Here is a 25140-nt window from a genome sequence, read left to right on the forward strand (position 1 = left end):
GAGGTGCAGCGACCTGCCTGAGGTCTGAAGGCTGGAGGTGACAGAGATGGGATTCAAGACCCTGTCAGCCTTGCTCTGCCCAGGTACTGGAGACTGACCGGGGTAACCTGCCAGAGGCCCCAGCCTGCTCAACTCTGCCGCACATATACCCTACGGGGCAGTTATAGGGTCAAAGACCTGAGAGAACCAGATGCCACTTCTGCCAGCAAAAGGGGACCCTGAAGGTAGTGAAATCAACATAAGGGTATCCATGGTGATGCTGTTTCAGTCCAGGCAGCAGAACTCAGATACTGAGACCATCTGGCCCTCCCTTTACAGAGACCCAGAGAGACCTGCTGATCACGCAGCAAGTGAGTGGCAGGCCCAGAGCTACAGCCAGGTTTCCTGACTTCCTGTAAGATCTGCTTAATGCACGCAGTGCTTCTCCCCACCCACCTATTCCCTCCTACTGAAGGAGCTACAAGTTTCCTGAAGCAGTTCTCCTTTGGGGAAAAAACACAATAAGGAAAGCTATGTTTCTTTTTATGCCATTTTACCAGTTATGAACATTTAAAACCTGGCTAACATCACACTTAAGGCCACTGCCAAAAAGGGTCTAAAATCCAGGTCATTTGACGTGTAGGTTATGAGCCTTTCCAGGAACCAATGTTTTCCAAAGTGGATTCCATGGAAGTAACTCAGAAAAATGCTGGGTTAAAGGAAAACAGGTTCTTTTCTTTCAACTGCAGGACTTCTCAGAACCTTTACTGTGACAATATGGATGGTGACACTCCTAGAGAGCAGCTGAGTGTCCCTCAATTGCTCAGTCTTTGTTCCTCAAGAGACTCCACATCAAGGTGAGCTGACAAATTCTATGAAGTCAAGAAAAGGGTGGGTTGCTGCCCAGAGAGGATGCAGTCCGTCCACTGAGCAGGCAGGGGCATCAGAGAAGGGCGCTCCCACCATCCTATCTTGTTTTACTATGCACTTTCCTGACAAGTGAAGAAAAAAGGTTTGTGTGCATTGCCTCCTCTGTGAGTACCGGCCTGCACACCTAGCTCTTTGTTAGCAGCGTATTCCTACCTTTCTTTATTGATGGAGGCAACAGCACGCAGTGGCTGGAAACCTGGCGTCAGAATGCCTAAGTTCAAAGCTTGGCTCCACCACTACTTGGTGACCTTGGACAAGTTGCCAAAGCCCCTGCTTCTCTTTTAGTTCAGAACTAAAGTGGGGACAATGACACTAACACTCAGAGGTGTTTTCTACAGGTTTTAGAAGATACGTTCTTTGCCATAAGCTGCAAATGGTTTTCCAGAGTTTGCCCTTTGCTTTGAAGTTTATTTTGTTTAAACTTGTAAGTTAACTTTGCATATGCCAAAGCCATCCTTTTGACATTAGTTTCTATGGCATACAAAGGCCTCCCCCATCTCGGTAACAAATATTATTGATGTTTTCCCTCTGGTTCCTTCATGTTCGTTTACTATTAGTTCTTTAGTCCACTAGGAGTATGGGTACATGTCATGCAATAGATATTTAGCTTATTTTCCTTCAAAGTTATTAGTTGTTTTGGCAGTTTTATTCAATAATCAATTATTTTCTCGTAGTGAAATTTGAACATCACTTGTACTATATCCTGAGTTATGACATTACTGGGCCTGTTTCTGAGCCACCCGACACCATTCATTCTGGTTTCTGTTCTGCCCTTGGTCCAAAGCTCTGCGGTACGGCCCTCTTGCCCCAGGGGAAGCTTACTGTTCTAGAAATGTTCAGGACCAGGGGACATCTCATCAGTCTCCTGGAAACAGGCTTTGCTCACCAAGGAACACAACACACACAAAGCAAATGGCCCCTGTACTTTCCTCCTTCATTCATTTGGGTTCATGCTTTAATTTTCTGAACTGCTTGCGCAGGAGGCGATTCACCTCATTCTTAATGGACTCAAATGAGGGTGTATTATTCTGCTGTACCAGAACTCATGAGAACTTCGAATAGCTTCTGGCTCTATCCCTGCGGGAGCAGGTCAGGTGAGGGCCATTTCCCAGGAAGCCCCATTTCCTCTAAGCAAATCACAGCATTCAGACGGTCTGCCCAGCTGCCACCTTGACACAAATCAGAGACTGCACCATTAGGTGGCAGGGTCCTCGCCTCAGCGACAGGGGGGGCCATGAAAGGCCTGTCCTCTGGGGGCAGACCTGAGTGGGCGGCAGAGGGCCAGGTCAGCACGTCGGTCCAGGGGTCTGCTTTCTGGCTCTCCCGGCTATAGTCACAACAGCTGCAGTCCATTCCGAGAGCGAAGGCTCGCATGACAAGGCTCACCATAACTTTCCAAGGAATGGAGTTCATTAGAATCCTGCTGGAGGCCCTGGGCTGGAACGCTTTTTCCCTTGTAGAGGGGACTGCGGCAAGTGTCGCCTGTAGGAAAGCTCAGGAACACCAGTCCAACAGAGACTGCAGGGGTTGTTGCATAATTACCAATTATTCAACCCGTCCCCCTGCTCCTGCTCCAGAGACAGTGTCCAGCCTAGGAGAGAACACTTCCCGGCAAACTCTCCGACAAATGGGAGAAGGGAAGCCAAGTTCCCCCACTTCCAACAGGACCCCACAGGGCACCTCCTAGGTACAGCAAATGGGGTGCAGCACAGACCCCTCCTGGCCTGGCAGGGCTACAGAGCAGGCCTTGGCTCCACAGGCACCAGCCATGTGCATCCGTGCTCTGCGTCATGAGCCTCGGCACAGCCATGGCCCAGGAGGACAGGGCCCAGCTTCCTGGAGCATCAACTTGACTTGGTGGAAAAGCATTCTTTTTATATTAAAATGTCTTGCATATGGGCATGTAATGAATTGGAACACAATTTTTTTAAAAGACTAAACAAAATTATCCACTTGAGGCAGCCACTTTGGATTTGCCCCCAAAACTCCAAACATATATTTGCTCCCCTCTGTTGTTAAGAATACTTTGGGGAAAGAATCTGAGAAGCAGTGAGAGGCCAAGTGGAAGGTGGCCAGAAACGAGTCAAAAGAGACAGAACAGCTTGTGCTGCCTGGGCACAAGCACCGCCGAGCCTAGAGCACCTTCACCCCAAGACAGAAATGCCTGCTAGGTATCTGTTCAACAGCCAGCAGAGGGCATGCCCACGGCCAAGTCTTCCTTCTTCCAGAAAAATCTTCCCTGAATTCCCCACTAAATGCACGCACTATGGAGCAAGGCCTTTCATCTTGCACCCCCAGCACCTAGAATGGTGCCTCTGGCACACAGATGTCAAACACAGAAAGAATAATTCGGTTCCGTAGCTCGAAAGTCATCGGGAAGACCCAGGGGCTGAGAGAATCCAACCAAAGTCATTCTATCAGGGATCAAGTTTTAGGATCCCCAATTTTTTTTTTTTCCCTGTGGAAGGGGAGCCAAGGAATAAAGGCTGCATTTCCTCCCGGGGTGAGCACAGTACCTCACTCAGAGGTGCTCAGTAAATGTCCCCTGAACCCATGAACTTTTCACCTACTTTGGCTAAGAACCCTTTGGAAAGGAGAAGACATTTTAGATGTTGCCTCTGAAATTGAGGGAAAAGAATGCTGGTAGAGACTGTTTTAAATGGTGATGACAATGGGGAAACTAGGCAAGAAAACGCAAGCCTGCTCACACCTAAACAACAGCTAAACCATGTCACATCTGGCCTTCAGGACCCCCAAGGGCCGGCACGTCTTCATCACCTGGGAATGGAACTGAGTTCGCCATATTCCACACAGCAGTCATGGGAAAAATCATTTCCAGGTTTCATTGGTTCACCTCCTAGAGTCTGAAATCTGAATACCAATGTTTAGCAGAAATCAGACAATCAGTAATACTAATGAACTATTAAATACGCTATTAGCCTTAATTTTACCAGTCATAATGAGTGGGAGTTCACAAAGAGCAGGTTCTTAGAAGCGAAAGCTGTGTCTCCACCCACTTGCTCACTGAGCCCCAATGCCTAAGTGTACCCCGTGCACTCCAGCCTTCTGATCTGTCAGGGCCTCCTGCTCCTTTGCTACCTGGACAACTTCTGCGATCTGTTCAAAGTAAAGGTACTGCTGAGGCTGGCAGTGCAAGCCCTGTACCCAGCTGGCCCTTTCTATTTCTGGAGGGCAACTCTGGCTGCTAAAAAGAGGAATATACAGAAATGAAAACTGGTCAAGTTGTCAACTCCCTCCCTGGTCAGAGCGTCGGGATGCCTCTTTTCACCTTCAGCCTACAAGTCTGGCCGGACGGCCTGGTGCTTTCCCAATGCCGGTGTCTTCCCCCTTGCTTGGTTAAAGTCGGGGACACCCAAGAGCTGGACCTCTGGGTGACTATAGCAAAGAAAGGAATTAAAAAACCAAGTGACCAGTACAAGCAGAGACTTTCTGCCTAGTTAAACAGATTTAGGGCTATTTTTGGTTTGCTCTTAAAAAGGCAAAGGATGGAGGGCCTGCTGGGTGCCAATTTGCAGAAACAAACTCCTTCCTCAGCTCAGGGCTCAAAATATACCCCGGCTATAGCTGCCAGCGTGGAGAGCAAAGCCTTAGAAGGTCAAAGTTTAGGAAGCCAAGGGAGCGTCTTCACATCACAGGATTCTTGGCCCACATGGACGTGTGGGTATTTTTGAAACAGCTTAACAATGGGTTTCGGTGGGCTTTACTCTAGTACAACGGGATTAATGTGTAATGAAATGATGTTTTGGCCATCTGCTAAAGAAGGTCATTTCCCACCAATCAGAGTGAGCATTATAATCCCAAGGCAGCAAAAGTTCTGATGCTGGAAAGAGAAAAGAAGAAAAGCCAGCTGATCTGGCATGATAAATTGGGCTGCCTTGGCCTAGCTGCCAAGCACACGCCACATTTCTCTTTAATACTACTCTGTAATCGGACCACTGGCGGACTGGGTACATTTGCCTACAGTTCTCTGGCTCCGACATCTGAGAGAGGCCATTCCCTTCATGGGGAACGCTGGCAAATCCTAACATTCTTGTCAGTCTTAAAATTGGAGACTTTTCTTGAAAACAACTACCTCCCCTTCATTATTTTAGGCAGGTGAGCATGGGAGGAATGATTGCAATTTGCACCAAGCGGTGCATTAGTGGCTTTAAAAACATCTGACTGATCCCAGATTACATGAAACAAAGGCCCGGATACACTGCTTCTAGACGGACCCATAACAGTGTGCGTTTTCTGAAATTACAGCTTTGGGAAGAAACTAAAACTGCAAGTGAACCTCAGAGCCACAGCAGTACACTCAGCATGGACCAACTCTTACAAGAATAAGAGAATTCTGCAAATCCAGTTAAAAAACACACACACACCTGTCATTCCCAGGAAAATAGAAGAAAAACAACAATGATTAAAGGAAAACATTGAAAGAAGTAAGTTCTAGGACTGGTCATAGGACCCCGTACAAAACCAGCACAAATGCTCCTACATACCTCAGTGCAAAGCACGGACCTTGAAGCAGACCATTAATCAAAAGTGGCTCCTGAAGCATGTCAATACGGTTTTAATGAGGCGTGCTTTACCAGATCCTAATTCGCTGAAAAGTCAGGCTTCATTTCCATTTGAACATTCATCATACTTCATATTTAAAAAAATTAATGAGAATACCGATTCCCCAGGCCATTCTGGATGATGGGAATCTATTATGGCCTCTTGTTCAGCCTTAGTAGGTAGATGGGGCCCACGGCTGGCCTCCAGACAACAGGTGAGGGGAAGTCGGTGCCTCTCCAGCAAAAGTGAACTGATACTCCTAAGTGGTCTGGCTCTAAGAAAGAAATGTCTTTCAAGTTTCTAGGTGTTTTTATTTTAATTATGTGAAATTTAAAAAAAATATATATTTTTATTGATTTCAGAGAGGAAGGGAGAGGGAGAGATAAAAACATCAATGATGAGAGAGAATCACTGATCGGCTGCCTTCTGCACGCCCCACACTGGGGATGGAGCCAGCAACCTGGGCATATGCCCTGACCAGGAATCGAACCATGACCTCCTAGTTCATAGGTCAAGGCTTAAGCACTGAGCCACACAAAGGCCGGGCATTTTAATTATGTAAATTTTAAATTATTCTCCATAACACATCTTTTTTAATACTTTAGATTACTAATGAATTAAATTATTTAACAGTTTTCCCCAAACAGATAAGACTGACACATCAGGAAAACGCACCACATTTAACCTATTGCTAAGTGTAAGTGATCAGACCCAAAGGTACCCAGCAGGGTTACCCCAGCAGGAGAAATCGGGATTCCTGGTGCTGCTTAGCCACACCACCACCCTGGCTTCTTCCTCGGAGTCTAAATCACCCAAAAAAGATGAAGTGGTCATATATACATTATGGAGAGTCAAGGAAATGATAATATAAATAAAAGTATCCAGCTCGTTCCCACAACCTACACCTGCCTGCATCCCCTTTGCAGCCCCATTCTACCGAAGACCAAGTTAAATGTGGAAAGGCAGTGCACTCTGACAGTAATCTATGAGATGCTGCATACAACATCATGTATCAGGGACAGACAGTGTGGCACTTCAACCTGGGTTCGAGCCTCCTCCTACAAACTCAACCACAGGGCTGATCTCTCCCACCCAGTATTTGGCAAAGGTGAAAGATGGCTCCTTCATTCACCATCAATGCTGCAATTTTCTTGGTGAGTCCAAGTACAAGTGGCACATGCAGCAAGGGAACCAGCCGACCAGGTTTCCATAAAGGCAGCAACGTGCACATCTCTGAAATGAAGGCTGACGAGGGAATCACAGAGAAAACACACAGCTGCAGTAATACACTTCGGTAGCCATAAGAATAAAAGAGCCTGTTAAACACCAAGACGAGTCTACTGAGAAAATTTTGCTCATCATTCATTCTATGTTTGGTTTATTTCTAAAACACAGTCATAACTAAATTGGCAAACTAAACTTAACCTCCGCTAAGCACACTTTCATGCTGAGTTTAAAAGAAAAAGAAGCCTCTGCAGCTGACCAAATTAGGAATCTGATCTTACCTTCAACCTTTGCCCACCTCCCCCACATATGATTCATCAAAACCCTCCAACCGAGAAAAAGGCAGACATACAGCACTTCTAGACTACATCTTGTAACACTGCCTTATAGGACTGTTGAGAATTAAACACAGACACGCAGGTAAACAGCTTAGCACAAGTGTTGCTACAAAGCTCGATAAGGGGGCTGGTGGTGACAATTAGCACCACATCAAATTAAAAACCTCCTCCTGACTTTCAAGGACACCTCCTACCTATCCAACTTTACATTTCATTATTTCCAACAAAGACTGTTTTCTCTGACCCCTGGTCCCACAACTCATATTTCCTAGGCACATGCCCAAATTCTACACAAAATCAGATCTAACCAATCCAATGTTCAGACCAATGTTTAAAAACCAGGATATCTATAATAATAAAAGCATAATATGCTAAGTAGACCGGACAGCCGAACAACCTTCCAGATGTCATTCTGGACATGCTTCTGGACAAAGCCACAGAGGTGGGGGCCGAGGTAGAGGCAGTTAGGGGCAATCAGGCAGGCAGGCAGAGTGATTAGGGGCGATCAGGCAGGCAGGCGAACAGTTAGGGGCAGTCAGGCAGGCAGGAGAGTAGTTAGGAGCAATCAGGCAGGCAGAAGAGTGTTAAGGGGCATCAGGCAGGCAGGCAGAATGGTTAGGGATGATCAGGCAGGCAGGCAGAGGTGGTTAGGGGCGATCAGGCAGGCAGGCGAACAGTTAGGGGCAGTCAGGCAGGCAGGAGAGTAGTTAGGAGCAATCAGGCAGGCAGAAGAGTGTTAAGGGGCATCAGGCAGGCAGGCAGAATGGTTAGGGATGATCAGGCAGGCAGGCAGAGGTGGTTAGGGGCGATCAGGCAGGCAGGCAAGCAGTTAGGGGTGATCAGGCAGGCAGGAGAGTGGTTAGGGGTGATCCGGCAGGCAGGCAGAGGGGTTAGGGGTGATCAGGCAGGCAGGCAAGTGGTTAGGGGCGATCAGACAGGCAGGCGAACAGTTAGGGGCAGTCAGGCAGGCAAGTGGTTAGGGCAATCAGGCAGGCAGGCAGAATGGTTAGTGATGATCAGGCAGGCAGGCAGAGGTGGTTAGGGGCGATCAGACAGGCAGGCAAGCAGTTAGGGGCAATCAGGCAGGCAGGCAAGTGGTTAGGGGTGATCAGGCAGGCAGGCGAGTGGTTAGGGGTGATTAGGCAGGCAGGTAGAGTGGTTAGGGGCGATCAGGCAGGCAGGCGAGTGGTTAGGGGTGATCTGGCAGGCAGGCAGAGGGGTTAGGGGTGATCAGGCAGGCAGGCAAGTGGTTAGGGCAATCAGGAGAGTGGTTAGGGGCAATCAGGCAGGCAGGCGAGTGGTTAGGGGCAATCGGGCAGGCAGGCAGAGTGGTTAGGGGCGATCGGGCAGGAAGGCAGAGTGGTTAGGGGCAATCGGGCAGGCAGGCAGAGGGGTTAGGGGCGATCAGGCAGGCAGGCGAGAGGTTAGGGGCGATCAGGCAGGCAGGCAGGCAGAGGGGTTGGGGCGATCAGGCAGGCAGGTAGAGGGGTTGGGATGATCAGGCAGGCAAGCAGAGTGGTTAGAGGCAATCAGGCAGAGGCAGTTAGGGGCAATCAGTCAAGCAGGCAGAGGGGTTAGGAGCGATCAGGCAGGCAGGCGAGCAGTTAGGAGCCAGCGGTCCTGGATTGCGAGAGGGTGCAGGCCGAGCTGAAGGGGACTCCCCCTCCCCCGTGCACAAATTTCGTGCATTGGGCCTCTAGTATTACATATAACTCCAAATGAAGCAGAGGGGTCACTGCTCTCAGATAGAGCCTGCCAGCCAGACCCCTTGTCTACAAAAAGTCCACTTCAGTGTTTTATGTCACCTCCCTGGCTCTTGGTTTGGGACCCCCGATTCTGAGCCTATAGAAGATTTATCTGCAACACATTCAACCTTCTTTCTTTAATATTCATCTAAGGAATGTACTTGTCCAGCCAGGACCCATCATATTTTCCATTCTCCTCTTCACCGCCATCACAAGCACCTGTATAGCTGGCTTTCTTGTCTGGATCATTTACCTCAAGAAACATTCCTTCTTCCCACTTCCTGAATTATTGCACACAAAAGATAGCAAGTTCACGTGCTATCTTCAATAGGCTCCATTCTGTCTCACAGCTGCCTCTAAACTGGGAGTCTGTGTCCCTATAAACATAAAATAGCTTCACTCTGGACCTTCCAGAACACTGTGAAGAGTTTGATTGGTGAATGACATGCATCTCCTGAACTCACATTTTTTTCCTAGTATAACTATTCTGGAATTCATGCAATGATATTAAATATATCATTATAGCATATGAACAAGTTTTCAAACTTCACCAACGAGCCAGGATTGGCAACTGGTAATTAAATCCAAAAAGACATGGGACACAGGAAAAGAACAGAGGACTGGGATTCAGGGTTCAGGTTCCAAGGCTAGAACTCACCGGCCAAATGAGGCAGTAACTCAGCTGGCCTCCAGGGGCCTGATTTTATTTTATTTTACCTTTTTCACTATTTCCCATAGCTTCACAGATATTTTTTAATACTTTTGAGCATTTCAAAAAATATTATGGTGCCAGTTAATCTGAGGCATCATGTTAAGACCGATGATTTTGAATCTCAAAAAAAAAAAAATTAAATATTAAAAAAATAGATGTGATGAACTCTCTTCAAAAACTGACTTTTGTGGTTTATGCCGTTTCAAACTAGAAGTGAAGCCACCGAAGCATTCCCCAGGGCAGAGTTTCATGCTGCTTGGGCACGAGAACTTTCACTATGGCAGAGAGGCTACTAAAGGCTGACACCGCCCACTGCGGACTGCCTGCTGCATGTGTGGCCACCTCTGCTCCCTCCTAAAGGTGAGCTTCTAGAAACTGAAAACAAGCCAGTGGGGGAGGAGACAGGGTGAAATCAACTTGAGAACGCCTGTCTTGGGCTTTATGAGCACGGGGGAGGGTGCTGAAATGAAGACAACCATATGAACCCCATCTTCTCTGTCTGGAGGCATCTCATGGTGGTATCTGGCTGGAGAGACAGGTTTCCTGTGGGTTTTGAATTCTGTGTGGGAAAAGGTACTCAAAAGCGACCAATTATAAGCCCCAGCCCCAAATGAAGCCACATGAACAAGGCACGTACCAGGTCGATCAGGTCGCTGAGGTTTTTCTCAATTTGCTGTGGAGGCAGGCGCCTCATTAAGTCCAAGGCACAGTCCAGCTGCTGATCACTCTGTGAAAAAAGAAATGAAAGTGTCTAAGTCGTTTTGCCAACAGAAACACCAAAAACCCTCTTTTAACAACATTTTTGCAGTTTCAGCTTGCTCAGGGTATGCTGAGACCAAGCAGGCCTGCAGTGGCCCTCGGCCCCGTCTCCTGGAGGGACACTGCTAGTCCCTCTTTGATAGTAGTGTCCGTCTCGAGTGGAGGCGTCCAAAAGACAAGCAAACACGTGGGAAGCAGGCCAGAGAGTTCAGAACGTGACCCTGTTCTACCCACATCAAAGTGTCATTGGCTTTTCAGCAGACCACGGGAGATGCAGATGTACTGACTCCCGATGGGTTGTGCAGTCAGCATGCTCGAATAGCAGATTAAGCTTTGTCCTTTGCTGTAACCTGGATTGAAACAGGTAACATTAGGTAGCACCACCAGGCCAGGTTCCTTGATGAGCTCCAAGCCAGGAAGAAAGCCAGGCAAAGACCAAGCTGCAAAACGCACACAAAGGTTAAGTGCTTCAGTCATTCGCTAAAGCTTGGTGCATTTTCCACGGTGCCAGGCCCTTGCAAAATAGACAAAGACCTGAACCAAACCACTTACAGCCAAGAGCTCCCACTAGCTGGCCAAGTGGACAAGGCAATACCCTGGCGTCACTGCTGCCGCAGGGGCCCGGGAGGATGAAGACTCCTCTCGTCTACCGAGCACCTCCTTTCAGCCCTGTGTGCTTCACAGAACTCTCTTCATTTAATTTCACGATGCAAATATTTACTGAGAGCCACCACCCTGCGCCAGTCACCACAAATATGTAGTGAATGGTGAAGGAAGAAGGAACAATTAAGTGGGGGCAAGACTGGTAAAGTGCAAAGTACATTCAGTGCAGAGTGGGCTGTGACACGGAAGGCCAGACCTCAGGAGGACCAAGAAGAAATAAGGTGAGAGAGGTGGGCCAGCTGAAATGGTAAAGACTCAGGAGTACACAAAAAGCAGATGGAGCCCCCAATACTACTGGTCAGAAGCACTATCTGATCTGTATCCTGATTCTGCTCTGGTCAGACAAATCTCAGGATTTTTTAAAGCCTTAAATCAAGCTAAGGAATCTTCATAAAATATACAAAGTAATCCTGGAAATGCCACGTTTGGCTGTAATGAAATAGAACCTTTGACTATGACCATCTATACTCCTGATATATTAACTTTAAACAGGCTCAGGGACAAGGATCTGTTTTATATTCACCAAAGACATAACACATTAAGTTAACTGGATGCAATTTCATTTTCAGGTAACTAATATGGCATATACAGCAGGCTATTTAAAAGGGGGGGGGTAAGATTTAGCCCCTACTCAAGATGGTTATCAGTGACAATTTAATCTGGGACCCACAACAAACTGGCTATCTGCAAAGAAACACACACACACACACACACACACACACCAGAAATTTTGTAGCACTTGCTTTGCTTAATGAAACATTGTAGCAACCATGCATTTCCTACTTGTGCCATGCCTTCTATGCTAGCCAAGGCCACGGTGACATGCGTCTGGCTCGCTGGCACGGGAAGACATTTTAACACCATTTCTAAGGTCGAGAACACGGACCAGCTGATCTGACACTAGTGAGACATACTCCGTTCCCAATTCTGCCATTCATTAACTTATAGCCTTGGGCAGAGTTGTTAGTCTCTACAAGCCTCTATTCATAAAATAGAAAGCATACTAGTACACTTCATAGGCTTCTTGTAATTATTTAGTTAATACCTGTGAACTGTTTAATTCATAGCAGTATGTTTCGGTATGCATGCAAATACATGTCTTAAATGTTTTAAAAGAAAAATATTTTATAACATTCGCCTCACTCACCCCAACCCCGAAGCCTTTCTTGTTGCTCTGAATTGGAGGCAGGTGTTCAAACCCATAGTCGTGTGCCCCATTGGCCGTGCAAGAATAGAAAACCTTAAATCACTCAAGTAGGCTAGATAAAAAGTATAAACTAATGAGCCAAAGACCTCCCAAAGAAGATATACAGGCAAATAAACATGAAATAATGCTCAACATCATGTGTCATCATAGAAATGTAAATTAACAATGAGATACCATTAAACATTTGTAAGAATAGCCAAAATCCAGAATGCTGACAAGAAATGCTGACATCTAATACTGAAAGATTGTGGAGCGATAGGAACTCTCATTCCCTGCTGGTGGGAATGCAAATGATACAGCCACTTTCAAAGACAGTTTGGTGGTTTCTTATAAAACTAACAGATTCTTACTATACAATTCAACAGCACTCCTTGGTCTGTACCCAAAAAAGAAATGAGCTACCATACTGTCAATAATAATGTAGTAACTATATACAGTGCCAGGTGGGTACTGGACATATCAGGGGCAACACTCTATAAAGTATTGGATTGTGTAACTATTACGCTGTACACCTGAAATTAATACAAAATAATACTGAAGGCAAACTGTAATTGAAAGTAAAATTCCAAAATTAGAAAAAAGCAATGAGCTATCAAGCCATGAAAAAAACTTAAATGTAAATTACTAAGTGAAATATTAATATATCAATCTTAAAAGGCTACATAATGTGGAATTCCAACCATATAACATTCTGGAACAGACAGTAAAAAAGATCAGTGGTTGCCAAGGGTTGGCGGAGAAGCGGGGATAAATAGGCAGAGCACTGTCGGTTTTCAGGGCAGTGAAACCACTCTGTATGACACTATAAATGGTGGATATGTGTCATTATAAATTTGTCCAAACCCACAGGGGAGGATATGCATGTGTGAGGACAGGGTTTATATGGGCAGCCTCTGTACCTTCTGCTCAATTTTACTGTGAACCTAAAACTTTTTAAAAAGGTATAAACTAGTGTTCCTTTACTGGGGCTGATTTTGCCCTTGCCACAGCCCCCACTGACATTTGGCAATGTTTAAGGACCATTTTGGTTGTCATCACTGGGAGAGGGGAAGCTACTGGCATCTCATGGGTAGGGACCAGGGATGTGTTTCTAAATACCCTACAATGCACAGGAAAGATCCCAACAACCTGGCCCAATATGTCAGTAGAGTCAAGTTTGAGAAACCTTGGTTTAAAACAATCAGTTTTGGGGACTAAAGACTCCCTGACTCAAATCAAAGCTAAGGCCCCAGAAAATTAGACATACACTTCTAATTCGCAGACCATTTACAACCCCTAAAAACATCTGGTCTTTGGAAATATTCTGAACTTGGATATTAACAATCTTCCTGAGAACTAAAATAGAAATGTGGACACACATAAGCCGAGCTACACTGAAGCGTAAGTCCAGAACACACTGGGATTCAGAAGGGATCAACCAGAAGGTGAGCAGTGCATTACCTAGGAAAAGAAAAGCTGTAACTTGACCAGAGGTCAGTAGGAAAAGACACAGCTTTAACCCGTCCACAGCGCCCGATCACACCGCCACCTCAACATGCTGACTGCAGCCTCGCCCCACGTGCCAGCGCTCAGAACGGCTTCCTTCCACACAGTCCTCTGTACCTAGCTGAAAGCACGAAAATACTGCTGCAAAATGGTTTAACTCCTATTTTGCATTAATCCCAATTAATCTTAACTGGCAATATTTCACTACACATTTCTAAGGTTAAGGATATCTAATTTTCATTAAATTAGTAAATGACTAAAAGCTTCCCATAAGGCAAGCAACATGGGAAAACTTAATGACAGCCTGTAAAAAGTTAAAATTAGCGTTAACTGGAACCCTTTATGTGGGAGTCATCCCAAATCCTGAGGGGTCCAAACAGGAAATGGCACAAGAGAATGAGGAAAACACGGATGATCTAAGCTCCGTGCATCAACACGGGTGACCCCAGAAATAGACTGGTGGTGGGAGTGAGGAAGCAGGTCCCAGGGGACCACCTAGGATGCTGCCACTTTTATGAAGCTCAACAACAAGACATACTGAACTAGAATTTAGATATAAACACACGTGTGTGTGTACGTGTGTGTATGTGTGTATTTTAAACGATTATAGCAAGGCCTTTTTTTTTTCCTTATTAGCTAAGACAAGGGAATGGTAAATATAAAGTTCAGAAGAGTGAAAAGATTAGTTTTAAGAGGAAAAAGCACTAGGGGAAAACAAAATTTGATATTCATGTAGATCTTGCATAAAATGCTGGGTTCGAGGGTATTCATATCATGATGCTAAATCTTACATGTATGTTGATATGTTCCTTTATGGTTATCAGATGAAAAAAGTTTAAGTTGATTTTTGTGTATGACATAAGACTGGGGTCCAGTTTCATTCTTCTGCATGTGGCTGTCCAATTTTCCAAACACCATTTGTTGATGAGACCATCCTTTCCCCAGTGCATTCTTGGCTCCTGTGTCATAAATTAACTGACCATATATGCATGGGTTTATTTCTAGGCTCTCTACTCCGTTTCATTTTCACTGTTTTACTTCACTAAATATTTTCCCAATATAACTAAAAAATAAAAACAAGAACAGGCAAAGACAGAAATGGGATTCATAAGCTGAGTCCAAGGTCTACCCTGTCACTTGATGTTTGTGAGACTTAACCCTGTGGCCTAGGATTTGGGCTAGACAGCTGCCAAGAGTCCTTCTGGATGGATCCCATATCCTTGAGCAGTGGTCGGCAAACCGTGGCTCGCGAGCCACATGTGGCTCTTTGGCCCCTTGAGTGTGGCTCTTCTACAAAATACCACGGCCTGGGCAAGTCTATTTTGAAGAAGTGGCGTTAGAAGAAGTTTATGTTTAAAAAATGTGGCTCTCAAAAGAAATTTCAATCGTTGTGCTGTTGATATTTGGCTCTGTTGACTAATGAGTTTGCCGACCACTGTAAGTGCAGATGCACCCACAGCGTCCCACCTGCCCTTCAAATTCTGCAGTTTCTCTGGGTTCCATCTGAGGCCATCGAAACCAGACAAATGGGACTGCCCTGAAGGCCTCAACTGGGTTTCAATTAAACAACCATGCCTTGAGTGCCAGGCCCTGTGGGTCAGGCCCTGAACTAGGCCCAATGAAGGAACCTAGTTCCAACCCTCAAGGAACCACCCACAAAATAGCAAAGAATCAGAAGGCTGTGCGGCGTGTACAAGAATGGGACACAGAAGGTGCAGCGACGAGGCATAGTTCATAGTACGCTGACTTGGACTTCTTCACGAGTCCATTTTATCCTGGGACTCCCCGCCCTGGTTACTTCTAACCAGAGGCTTCCTATTCATTTTGTATACTGTCATCCTGTCACTAAGGGCTCTCCACGGGATGGCTCCTTCAAAATGCTCACTGACCCTGGACACTTGCTTCAGAAAATGACCTTTACCAGTTCCACCTTCACTGGTGGTGTTTTCCAGGTTGAAAGGTAAATAGCAAAAGAATGACCATTTCACTTCACTCCAGAATCCTCTGCCCATTCAATTAGTCATTATTTGAGTGTTTCCTAGGTGACAAACACTGTTTTGGATGTTGAATGGTGAACATAACAAAGTTGCTGTCTTCAGGAACTGATGGTGTAGTCAAAATTCATATGGCAAAGAAAAATAAAAAATAAAATACAAAATGAGTCCTTGTTAGGATGTCAAAGAATAAGGAGGGACAGTTCCCCCACTGTAAATTGTGCTGCTACGAACATAGGGGTGCATACATTCTTTTTGATTGGTGTTTTGGGTTTCTTAGGATATGTTCCTAGAAGTGGGATCACTGGATCAAATGGCAGTTCCCTTTTTAATTTTCTGAGGACACTCCACGAGTGTGCTTTTTAAAAACAGTGCTTGTAATTTTCAGGACAAGCAGGAATTCCGACTGCTCGGATTTCAGAGCAGAAGCCCTGCTCGGCCTGCTCTACCGACTGGTTGTGGCAGATCTGTACTTAATAGCATCTGTCTACACATCAACAACCAACCAAAGCTGCAGGGCCTTTACAGTTTGTTCTCAAGTTCATTGGGGCCTGTGCTGGTTTACATTCCCCAGAGGCTCAGCAAAGACTTCACAGACAACACAAAGGTAACTTCGCTGGAGCCAGGCTGATTTATCACGAGTTTATGGAGTCTAACTTAGCCTGGTTTGCCTTGTATCATCTGTGACCCAACAAGCAACTTTGTTTAAAAGTTGAATCTGCTTTCTGCCATGTGGCTGAGGAACAATTTGTGCTGGGGTCTATTTGGAGCACGATTCACTGGCCAGTCCAGACGACCATTCATCTGCTGGTCACTCTGGAAAACTGCAGTTTGTACTAATAAAGAGGAAGTGTTCCTTCCACTGCATGCCCTCTGATTGCATCTCCTGGGAGGGGCACAGTGATGACAGCCGCACAGAGGGCGCTGGCTCACCAAGCACAAACACAAGCATTCGTTCCATGGGAAAAGCCAGTACCCTCTATCCAGTGAATCAAAGCCACAGTGAAAGACCATTTGTCAGGTCAAGTCTCCTTTGACCCTCGGGAGTCTTCTGTGTATCACCAGAGCTGGGCAAATGTCATCTTTCAAAAATTGAGGTGAAACCCACTCAACATTAAATTAACCATTTTTCAGTACACAATGCGGTGGCTGAGTCAATGTCATTTTGGTCACCATGAAAATGCATTCACTTTACAAGTCACTGCTTTACAAAATATTCTGCCAGGATCAAGAAATTTTGATCCGGATGGACTTTTCAAATTCACCCAAACCTTGAACCCTCATTCCTCATTTTACAGATGAATAACAAGGTTCAGAGAAAGTTGCGCCAGGTCATGTAGCCAGTGGCAAAATCAACACCTGAACCCATACCTTCATGCTGAGAGGTTTCTACTACACCTCGTGCTATCTTTCCACTTGATTCGGGCACTGAGCAACAGTGTGAGTGACGGGGTAGGCACTGGGGGCACAGAGTTGAACTGTTCAGACATGGTCCCAGCCTTCCAGGGGCTCGTGACCTCCGGAAGAAGACAGCAGAAGATAACAGCAGGAAAGAAGGACGATGCCAACATATCCTACACTCAGAACGACCGACATGCCAGCTATTCCATTGTCACTGAGGAGCTGGGAACCCCTCCCAGTGACTTTCCAGATCCTGCATCCTGGGACATGGCCCTGTATCTGCTTCTTAAACCTTTCTCCTGTCAGGCTGTCAGCTACACTCCTCATCTAATATGCTGCTTCTAATCTACTATGATTCTGAAATTAGAAAACTTTAAAAAAAAAAAAAAAAGGACTTTGTGAGAAGGAATAAATCGCAGGTTCCTACATAACTTGGGGACCAGCATCACAGCCCCACATTTGTCAGCACCCTGATAGCGTGTAAAGGTGTTGGTGGGGGGAGAGGGGGGAGTGTGCGCCTGCACACGCACGCGCTTTTATTCAAGGTTAAGGGTGCACAGCTTTCATCCCTTCCTCAAAGTCTAAGACTCCAAAGGCACAGATGTGATCTAATCATAAAAATTCTTCTTCTCCCACTCACCCTGCAGGGTGGGACTAAGCAAGTCACCACTTAATCCCTCGGAGCCTCTGTTTTTAAAACTCTAAAACACAGGCCTAACAACACTCCCCACCTTGCTGGGCCACTGAGAATGAGGTAATGTGTCTGGCACAGTGTCTGGCCCGAAAGGGGTCCCTACAGTCCAACCGCCATAAATGGTAGGACTCTCCCTGAGTGAAAAGCATATGCTTATCTGCTAGGCTGTTCACATAAATGATGCTGGGTGCTCAAGGGCCCTTTCCTCCCTGATATTTTGCTCATTTGACGCAGGTTTTCCATTTAGGCTGCCAGGAGTCTCTAGAAAGGTAGGCGGGGTGTTATTTCAGTTTCCAAGTCATTAAGCACCAACAAAGAAGGGCAGACTTCCACAACTCGCACCCCACACAGTGCCCTGCCCTGTTCACGAGGGAGTGCATGGGACCAATGGAGCCCCTACAGCCGAAAGGAGAGGAAGGGAGAGAACCTTCTGGGCAGAAAAGAGTGAGAGCTGACCCAGTTCCACATTCGCACACACGCCATCTTGCCTTCGTGTTTCTGTTCTGTTGTTCTGTTCTGGACTGTCCTCTCCTTGTTCAGCGTTCCTTCGGAAGCCCTCTGACCGATCTCTCCAGGCCAGGATGGCACCAAGAAATATTTCCACCCGTCCACCTTCTCCCTAATTACTGGTGTTCCCGAGCCCATCTGAGGCCACCGAAACCAGACAAATGGGACTGCCCTAGCAGAGTCCCCAAACTACCTCAACACCCCGCCCAGCAATGAGAATTCCCAGCCGCCTCTTTTCCTGGTGTATTTATCCGGGAGCAAAACTTAGCAACCTGCATGCAGGCTCTGTGTGGAGTACTACACCAGCCATCAGCTGATTTTTCCCTTACACATCCCTCCAGGGAGCGGAAGACCCAAAATGAATCACGCCCGGGAGGTGGAGCTCATTGCTGTAGCGTGGGTTAGAAAAAGGAGAGCAAATTCAACGTTTCCGGCCCACAAATCTCTGCAGAACACAGAGCAGTTTCCCTGTGTTCCGGGATCCAAGTTTACCTGGTAAACTGGGTGGAACAGCAAACATTCTTGCAAGGGGTTAGCAATCAGGTTATGAAGGAGACACAACTGTGCGAGCACACGCTAAACGGGCAGAGCAGCGTCACTGCTCAGCAAGGGCGGCCGCAGGAAGCACAGGTGTTACCTGGTGCTCTTCTGCTCCCCCTACAAGCAGGTCCCTTTTCCTCCGGCATCCTCCACCCTTGTCCACCTCACTGACACCTCAGAAAGCGTGCTGACCCCTGTCCCAAGCCCTGAAACCTGGTTCCCTATCAGCATTCAACCTACAAGCAACTTCTGCTGCTTTCCATGATTCTGCCATGCAGAGCAGAGGGGATGACTGTGCAAGGAAACACCCAGGTCAGATGACAACTGACAAATCCATTTCTCCGGATGCCGCCTGCCAGATTTCTCACGCACTGTTCTTGGCTCTGCTAAGGAGCCAGCTGCGTGAGTGAGCATTTTATCTTGGGTGTGCCTCCCTCTACCTCTCCAGAATCACGGAATCATAGAAATGTTAAGCTAAAGGGGACTTTAGAAACCATCTAAACAGCAATTTCTTTTTTTGTTGTTATTAACCCTCACCAGAGGAAATTTTTCCATTGATTTTTAGAGTGGAAGGGAGGGGAGAGAGGGAGAGAGAGAGAAACATCTAGTGAGAGAGACACATCGATTGGTTGCTTCCTGCCCGTGCCCCAACCAGAGCCAGGGATGGAGCCTGCAACCGAGGTACATGCCCTTGACTGGAATCAAACCCAGGGCCCTTCAGTCTGCAGGCTAACGCTCTATCCACTGAGCCAAACTGACTAGGGCAGCAGCAACTTTTTAAAATAAAGAAAACCAAGACCCAGACTTATCCATAACTAAGACTTATCATATCACTAAATAGCAAATGAACCAGGACCAGAAAACAAATTTCTTGACTATGTAATCATAAGTCAAAAATTTAAGAATATAGCTACACTATGTTAAAGAGTACTTATATCTCATCTATGTAATTTTATTTTCCAAATTAATTGTTTCTATCAAGAATACTAAGTGTCCAAAATGCAAACAAATTTTGAAAGGGGAAGTAAAGAAACTAACAGTTGCTAAGGGCATACCATAAACCAGGCAGGCACGTGTGGGTTTGGGGAGAGCCTCACAAATAGCTCCATGAGATGGGCACTATTATCCCAGTTTACAGACAAGTAAACCACAGCTCAGAAAAGTTAAGTGACTTGTCCCAGATCCTGGGCACTGAAGGACAAATTCGCAGGTCTGCTTCCTGTGGCCAAACAGTCCCTACAGAGTGTAAAACAACCCAACCTAAAATAAAATTAATGTCAAATGACTTCTGGAGAACAGCTTGCTAGTTCACAAATCAGAAAGGGGCAGTGAGCATCTTCCCCCAGGCTGGGCAAATTATGAACAACTCTATCAACTCCCAAATGCTGACATCTCCTGGCACCTTGAATCACAGACTCTGTTCTCACAAACACTACCAGGGACGGGTGGATTTCTCAAAAACACTGAAGCCTTTTTTAGACATCTCTCTGGTTGACGGCTTCCCGGACCCCTTCAGATGACCCGCAAGGCGCCATTACCTATGGTCTGATCATTAATGTTTCACAGATGTCTACAGCTGCTGCCTCTGCATGATCCCAGCTGGTTTCATGTAACAAGTGACTAACCCCTCCACTTTGTTAACTGGTAGTCAGACACATTATTAAGGGCAATTCCGAGACGTCTTCAATGCATGCCATACATGCTGTCTATGTCTACCTCGATGGCACAAGAAATTCAAGAAGCCCTTCTCGAAAGTCAAAGAACATGAAAGCAGAGTGTCCCTGTATTCTGAGTAAAAGGTAAAAAAAAAATAAACAGTTTGGAAAAAACATCATCTATATGTTCACTGACAACAGCTAAGAAAAGTAAATTCCCTTTTTCCCAACAAAAGCCAATTCACATAAACCTCCCCCCAAACTGATGTATAAGAAGGCCTGGATGAAATCTGTAACATCTGGCCACAGGGTAACACCAACCACACCCTGCACATGGCTTCCAAAGGTGTGGGGGAGACCTTGGGTCCCACCTGCAAACAGTGCAAATGGACAAGTCTTGGTGGGAAAGCAGCAACATTGAAAGGATTTGAGGGGGAAATAAAGGCTCCATCCATCCAAGTGTTTCATCTAGAAGGCGGGCAGTGCTGCCTTGTGACTCAGGTCCAAAGGGAGGCTTGAGGAAAGGAACACAATGTTTATGCATCAAGCAGAGCATTTGGGCCATTTCTTTCCTTGGGTCCTGAGCTCCTATTTCAGATGCCTATGAAGGGGGAAGATTCCCCCAGTCTCTGCTGGCCCCATCCAGCTCAACGGCTGCTGCGTATTATGGTACCACACTCCACAGTTACCATGGGCACACATCAGATACAACAGACTCCTGCAACAAGCACTGGCCATCGGGCACCCCCAAATATAACACCAAAGCTCTAATATATGATGGTGGCAGAAAAGCACAATGCCACGTTTTACAATCTGTGATAAATTTGTAAATCAAACCAAAGACCTGTCACAAAGATCCCCCACTTCCAGGTGTCAGGACCCACGAGGTAAGGAGATGCCTTAAAATGAGGTCCTTCTATATCTACGACCTAACACAGGCTACCTTGCCAGTCTAGGGGTGGTAAAAAACAAAACAAACAAACAAGCAAACAAAAACACTGGAAGTGGGGCAGACAAGGACTTATATCCTCATCTGTCACTTCCTAGCAGTGGAGAGCTCTATAACTCCTTCACCTGAGAAATGAAATAATAATAATACCACCTATCTTGCAGTGTTGTTTTGAGGACAATAGTATAAAGTATATATATATGTTAAAAAAAAACACACAAAAAAAACTAGCACAGCTCCTGAAATGTATTAAGTGTTCAAAAAAAATAGGCATGATCACCATGCTCTGACACAGAGTAGTAACAGAGGGCACAAGATTCGAACGTTCCTATATGGGATGAAAACACCTACACTAAAGCGGTTACATGACCTGAAGGCATGCAAGAGAGCAGCTATGGAATCAGAGGCTGAAAATGAAATCAGTCAAGGCGGCTGCTTAGTGGTTCTTTCGGGCTAGATGACTGTTTTTTACAAGCAACAGCACCACACCTCCATCAACAGACAAGTTTCCTTAGAGTTAGTGAATATCTCGCCAACAAGACATTTTCTGAAGCTCAAAGCCTTCTTTCCTTCCATCCTCTAATGAATGCTGAATGCTGCGTCTCCTGCAAGTTTGTGGCGAGTAGGGGGCTTAAAGGCCTTCAGTGAGCAAAAAGGGAAGCAACAAGTTCCAATGCTAAAATATATTTTTGATAAGCAGGAACTACAGCAAACACTGAACAGTACTATTATTACCATCTCTCAAACTACCACCTAAAGCAGGCTGTGCCCAACAAGGCAACTTCCACTGAGTTGTTACTCCACAGCAGGCTCAGACTTAAGGGCTTAAATTCCATGAATATAAATAATAGCTAAAACTTATTAAGGCATTGATCTAAGAGCTTTATATGCCAATATCTCATTTAATCTTAAAAACAATGCTAAGAGGTAAGTACTAGTATTCTGTCAGACACGAAGACTGTGACACACTATGTGGAGAGGTTACATGTGCTCTCTGACCCCGAAGCCTACATACCTAATCACTACCCTGTGCCGTCTGGCAGCCAGCCCACGGCTCCCTTTCTTGTCCTAAGAACCACGGCCACCTCTTTGTCTGTAAAAGATGGGGAGCTAGTTACTTAGTATTCACTTTGCCCAGCTGGCTGGCAGATGAGGGAGTGGTGTGGCACTCTAGTTAAGGATACAGGTTTGAGAGAGGCTCTCTGCATTCAAATTCTGACTCTACCAGTTTCTAGCAGTATGGGCCTGGACAAGTTACTCAACTCTTCTGACCTCAGATTTCCCAATCTATAAAATGAGGATAACAAGAGCACATACTTCATACTGTTATTTTAAGAACCAAGTAGTGGTAATCCTTACACAGCCCTTAGCACATACCTGGGACATAGTCATTGCTCCATAAATTTTACATGTTAAGTCAACAGAGGAAAGAGAGGGGGGAAAAAGGTAGATATAATCTAAAATTTAAAAATAAAGGCCTCTGGCTTTCTGCCAACCTCTAGAAAACAGTGCTGGACTTTGTGCATCCACAGATGGCGGCGACTGTGAGCACCAGGAAGTCCTCGGGGCCTGCAGAGCCTGATGGCATGACTGCTTGATCAAAGGAGGGCTGGATGAGGCTCCGTGATCTGGGCTGGGCCTGTTTCAGCACATGCCTCTACAAAGCAGAATGCCAAGGATGGTTTATAAGACAATTCTTTACAAATACGAATGCTCGATTTCTCAGAATAGTGTTTTCCTGTTCCAGGGTAGATAAAACTGTTTCTCATCCAGGCATATAAATTCTCATTAAAAGCAGAGTCCTATAATGTGGGACCTTAAGTTAGTAAGGTCTTCCAGGCATATAAGAAATGTCACTCTGGCCCTCACAGCTTGCTTCTAGAGCAGGACAGGGAGAAATCTAAGGACACGGTGCTGACCAGCTCAAGGTGGGGGTGTCATTATCCTAATCACCCAGCTTAGTAAGTTCCTCACCTACATTACAGCCAAAGCCATGCAGTAGGCAACTGAGCCCAAGGAGACACACTTCCCTAAAGATGTTTTTGAGTGGGATGCTGCAAATTTCCAATAAAGGAAATAAAGAGTAACATCAATTCTTTCCGGTCTCTTGGTCACGGGATTAAATACAGAATGCAAAATCGGCCAGCCCGAGAAGCTGGGCGCCTTCTGCACAGTCTGAAAGACCTGATATGAAACGAAGAATCTCTACCACTGGAAAAGTGATCAGGAACAAAGCACAATGGGCAGTGGAACTTCTTCCCGATACTGTCACAGCAAGACACCCTTCTAGTATTCCAAAACCAGCAGTGCGTTCTCCCCATATTCCCCCCAGCCCGGGGAGAGGGAGTAAGCTGTTTACCAGGGACCTCAGCAGAGCCAGCCTCAAAACTCACCAGCGGGAGAGCTTCATGACACAAAGAGAAAACATCTTTGCTTTAGTTTGCCAATTTTCTTATACTGAGCTCATAAGTTCCATGACCAAAACGAATGAGAGGCACCACAGGAGAGCTTAGAAAAGCAGAGGGGGCTGTTTTGCTACGCAAGTTCCTCTAACATGAAGGTAGAAATCAATTCACTTTCCCCTTCTAACCCTTGAATCCCAGGAGAACGCCAATGTTTGGATGGCCTACGAATGCTCAGCTTTCCGGCAGTGCCCCAGACAGGGAATCCATCCATCCAAGTATTGTTCTTACCTCCCACCTCCTCCTACGTCAGGGAGGGGACCGGGCACATGGTTCCGAGGTCACGCTCCTCACTTAAAGGATCGTGGGAATGCTTACGGAAACACTGTGACAGCGCTGCCAGCTGGAACTGCTGCTGACTGAGGCTGGAGAGCCGGGGAGTGCAGATGAGATGCAGGAGGAACGGAGTGCAGGGAGGCAGATGTTACACGTTATCATAAAACAAGCAAAAGCGATCAAGTTGTCCGCTTTAAGTGTGTGCTGCTTAGTGTACTTCGATTATACCTCAATAAAGTTAGAGAGGAGAGAGAGAGAGAGAGCTGGCCAGTCGCCTGCGACCTCAGAAGTGTACTGCTGGCCTGCAGCTCTGGAAAGCAGGCTTTAATGAGAAAATTCAATTAGGAAGTAAACTTAAGGAAAGCCGGAGCAAGCTGAGTGGAAAGAGGAGGCTTTCCCAAGTGTCTCCGTGCTGAGCAGCACACCAAGGTACTCTGAAAAGTGACCACTGAAGCTTCCCACGGCTCTCTGAGGCCACAGGACTCAACCGAGCAGACACGTGGGACTGGAATCCAGATCTGTTCTCCCTTTCCCAAATAGCTTCCTTTGCTATTTCACGAATGACAGATACTCTGTATAAGAGAAACCTGCTGCCTAAGGACTAGGACTCCAGCTCTGAAACACATCGCTTTGTTCAAAGGAGGTAACAGCACAGACATGTGCCTGACCACAGAGCGTAATGAATAGGTGTTAGAAATAGATGCTGGGAGAGATGATGTAGGGACCAGAGGCTGACGGGCCCCCAAAAGCCTCCTAGGTCATCAGCAAGGGTTGGCCACTCTCGTTTGGTTTTCCTTACAACCAACAGTGGGCAGCTGGACCGAGTTGGGACATCTTCTGACTGGGGAAAATGGCTTAGCTGATTCTTATAGGAAAATTAAATCCAGAGCAAGGACGCAGGGGTAGGAATCCATTTCCAATTGATGATGGAAAACAGATTTATTCATCAGCCGGGATTCATTCTTGCAGGATGTAAAACTCAGCGAGTTCCTCACAAGACCACAAAAGTTCAAGGCGGTGCGGAGGGCGGTGGCACATCCTGAAGGGATGCCTGTGG

At 46.2% G+C, this 25140-nt stretch overlaps 1 protein-coding gene across 3 annotated transcripts in view; it reads right to left on the bottom strand.

The window, feature by feature from the left end:
- Positions 1-25140, bottom strand: part of CAPZB (capping actin protein of muscle Z-line subunit beta) — a 122756-nt gene that overhangs the window by 59338 nt on the left and 38278 nt on the right. For all 3 annotated transcript variants that reach the window (XM_008148144.3, XM_008148145.3, XM_028155465.2), the window contains exon 2: positions 10129-10218. In XM_008148144.3, coding sequence (XP_008146366.1) covers positions 10129-10218 — 90 coding nt within the window. The remainder of the gene's footprint in view (positions 1-10128; positions 10219-25140) is intronic.

The sequence above is a fragment of the Eptesicus fuscus genome, chromosome 9, assembly GCF_027574615.1.
Source record: "Eptesicus fuscus isolate TK198812 chromosome 9, DD_ASM_mEF_20220401, whole genome shotgun sequence".
Lineage (NCBI taxonomy): Eukaryota > Metazoa > Chordata > Mammalia > Chiroptera > Vespertilionidae > Eptesicus > Eptesicus fuscus.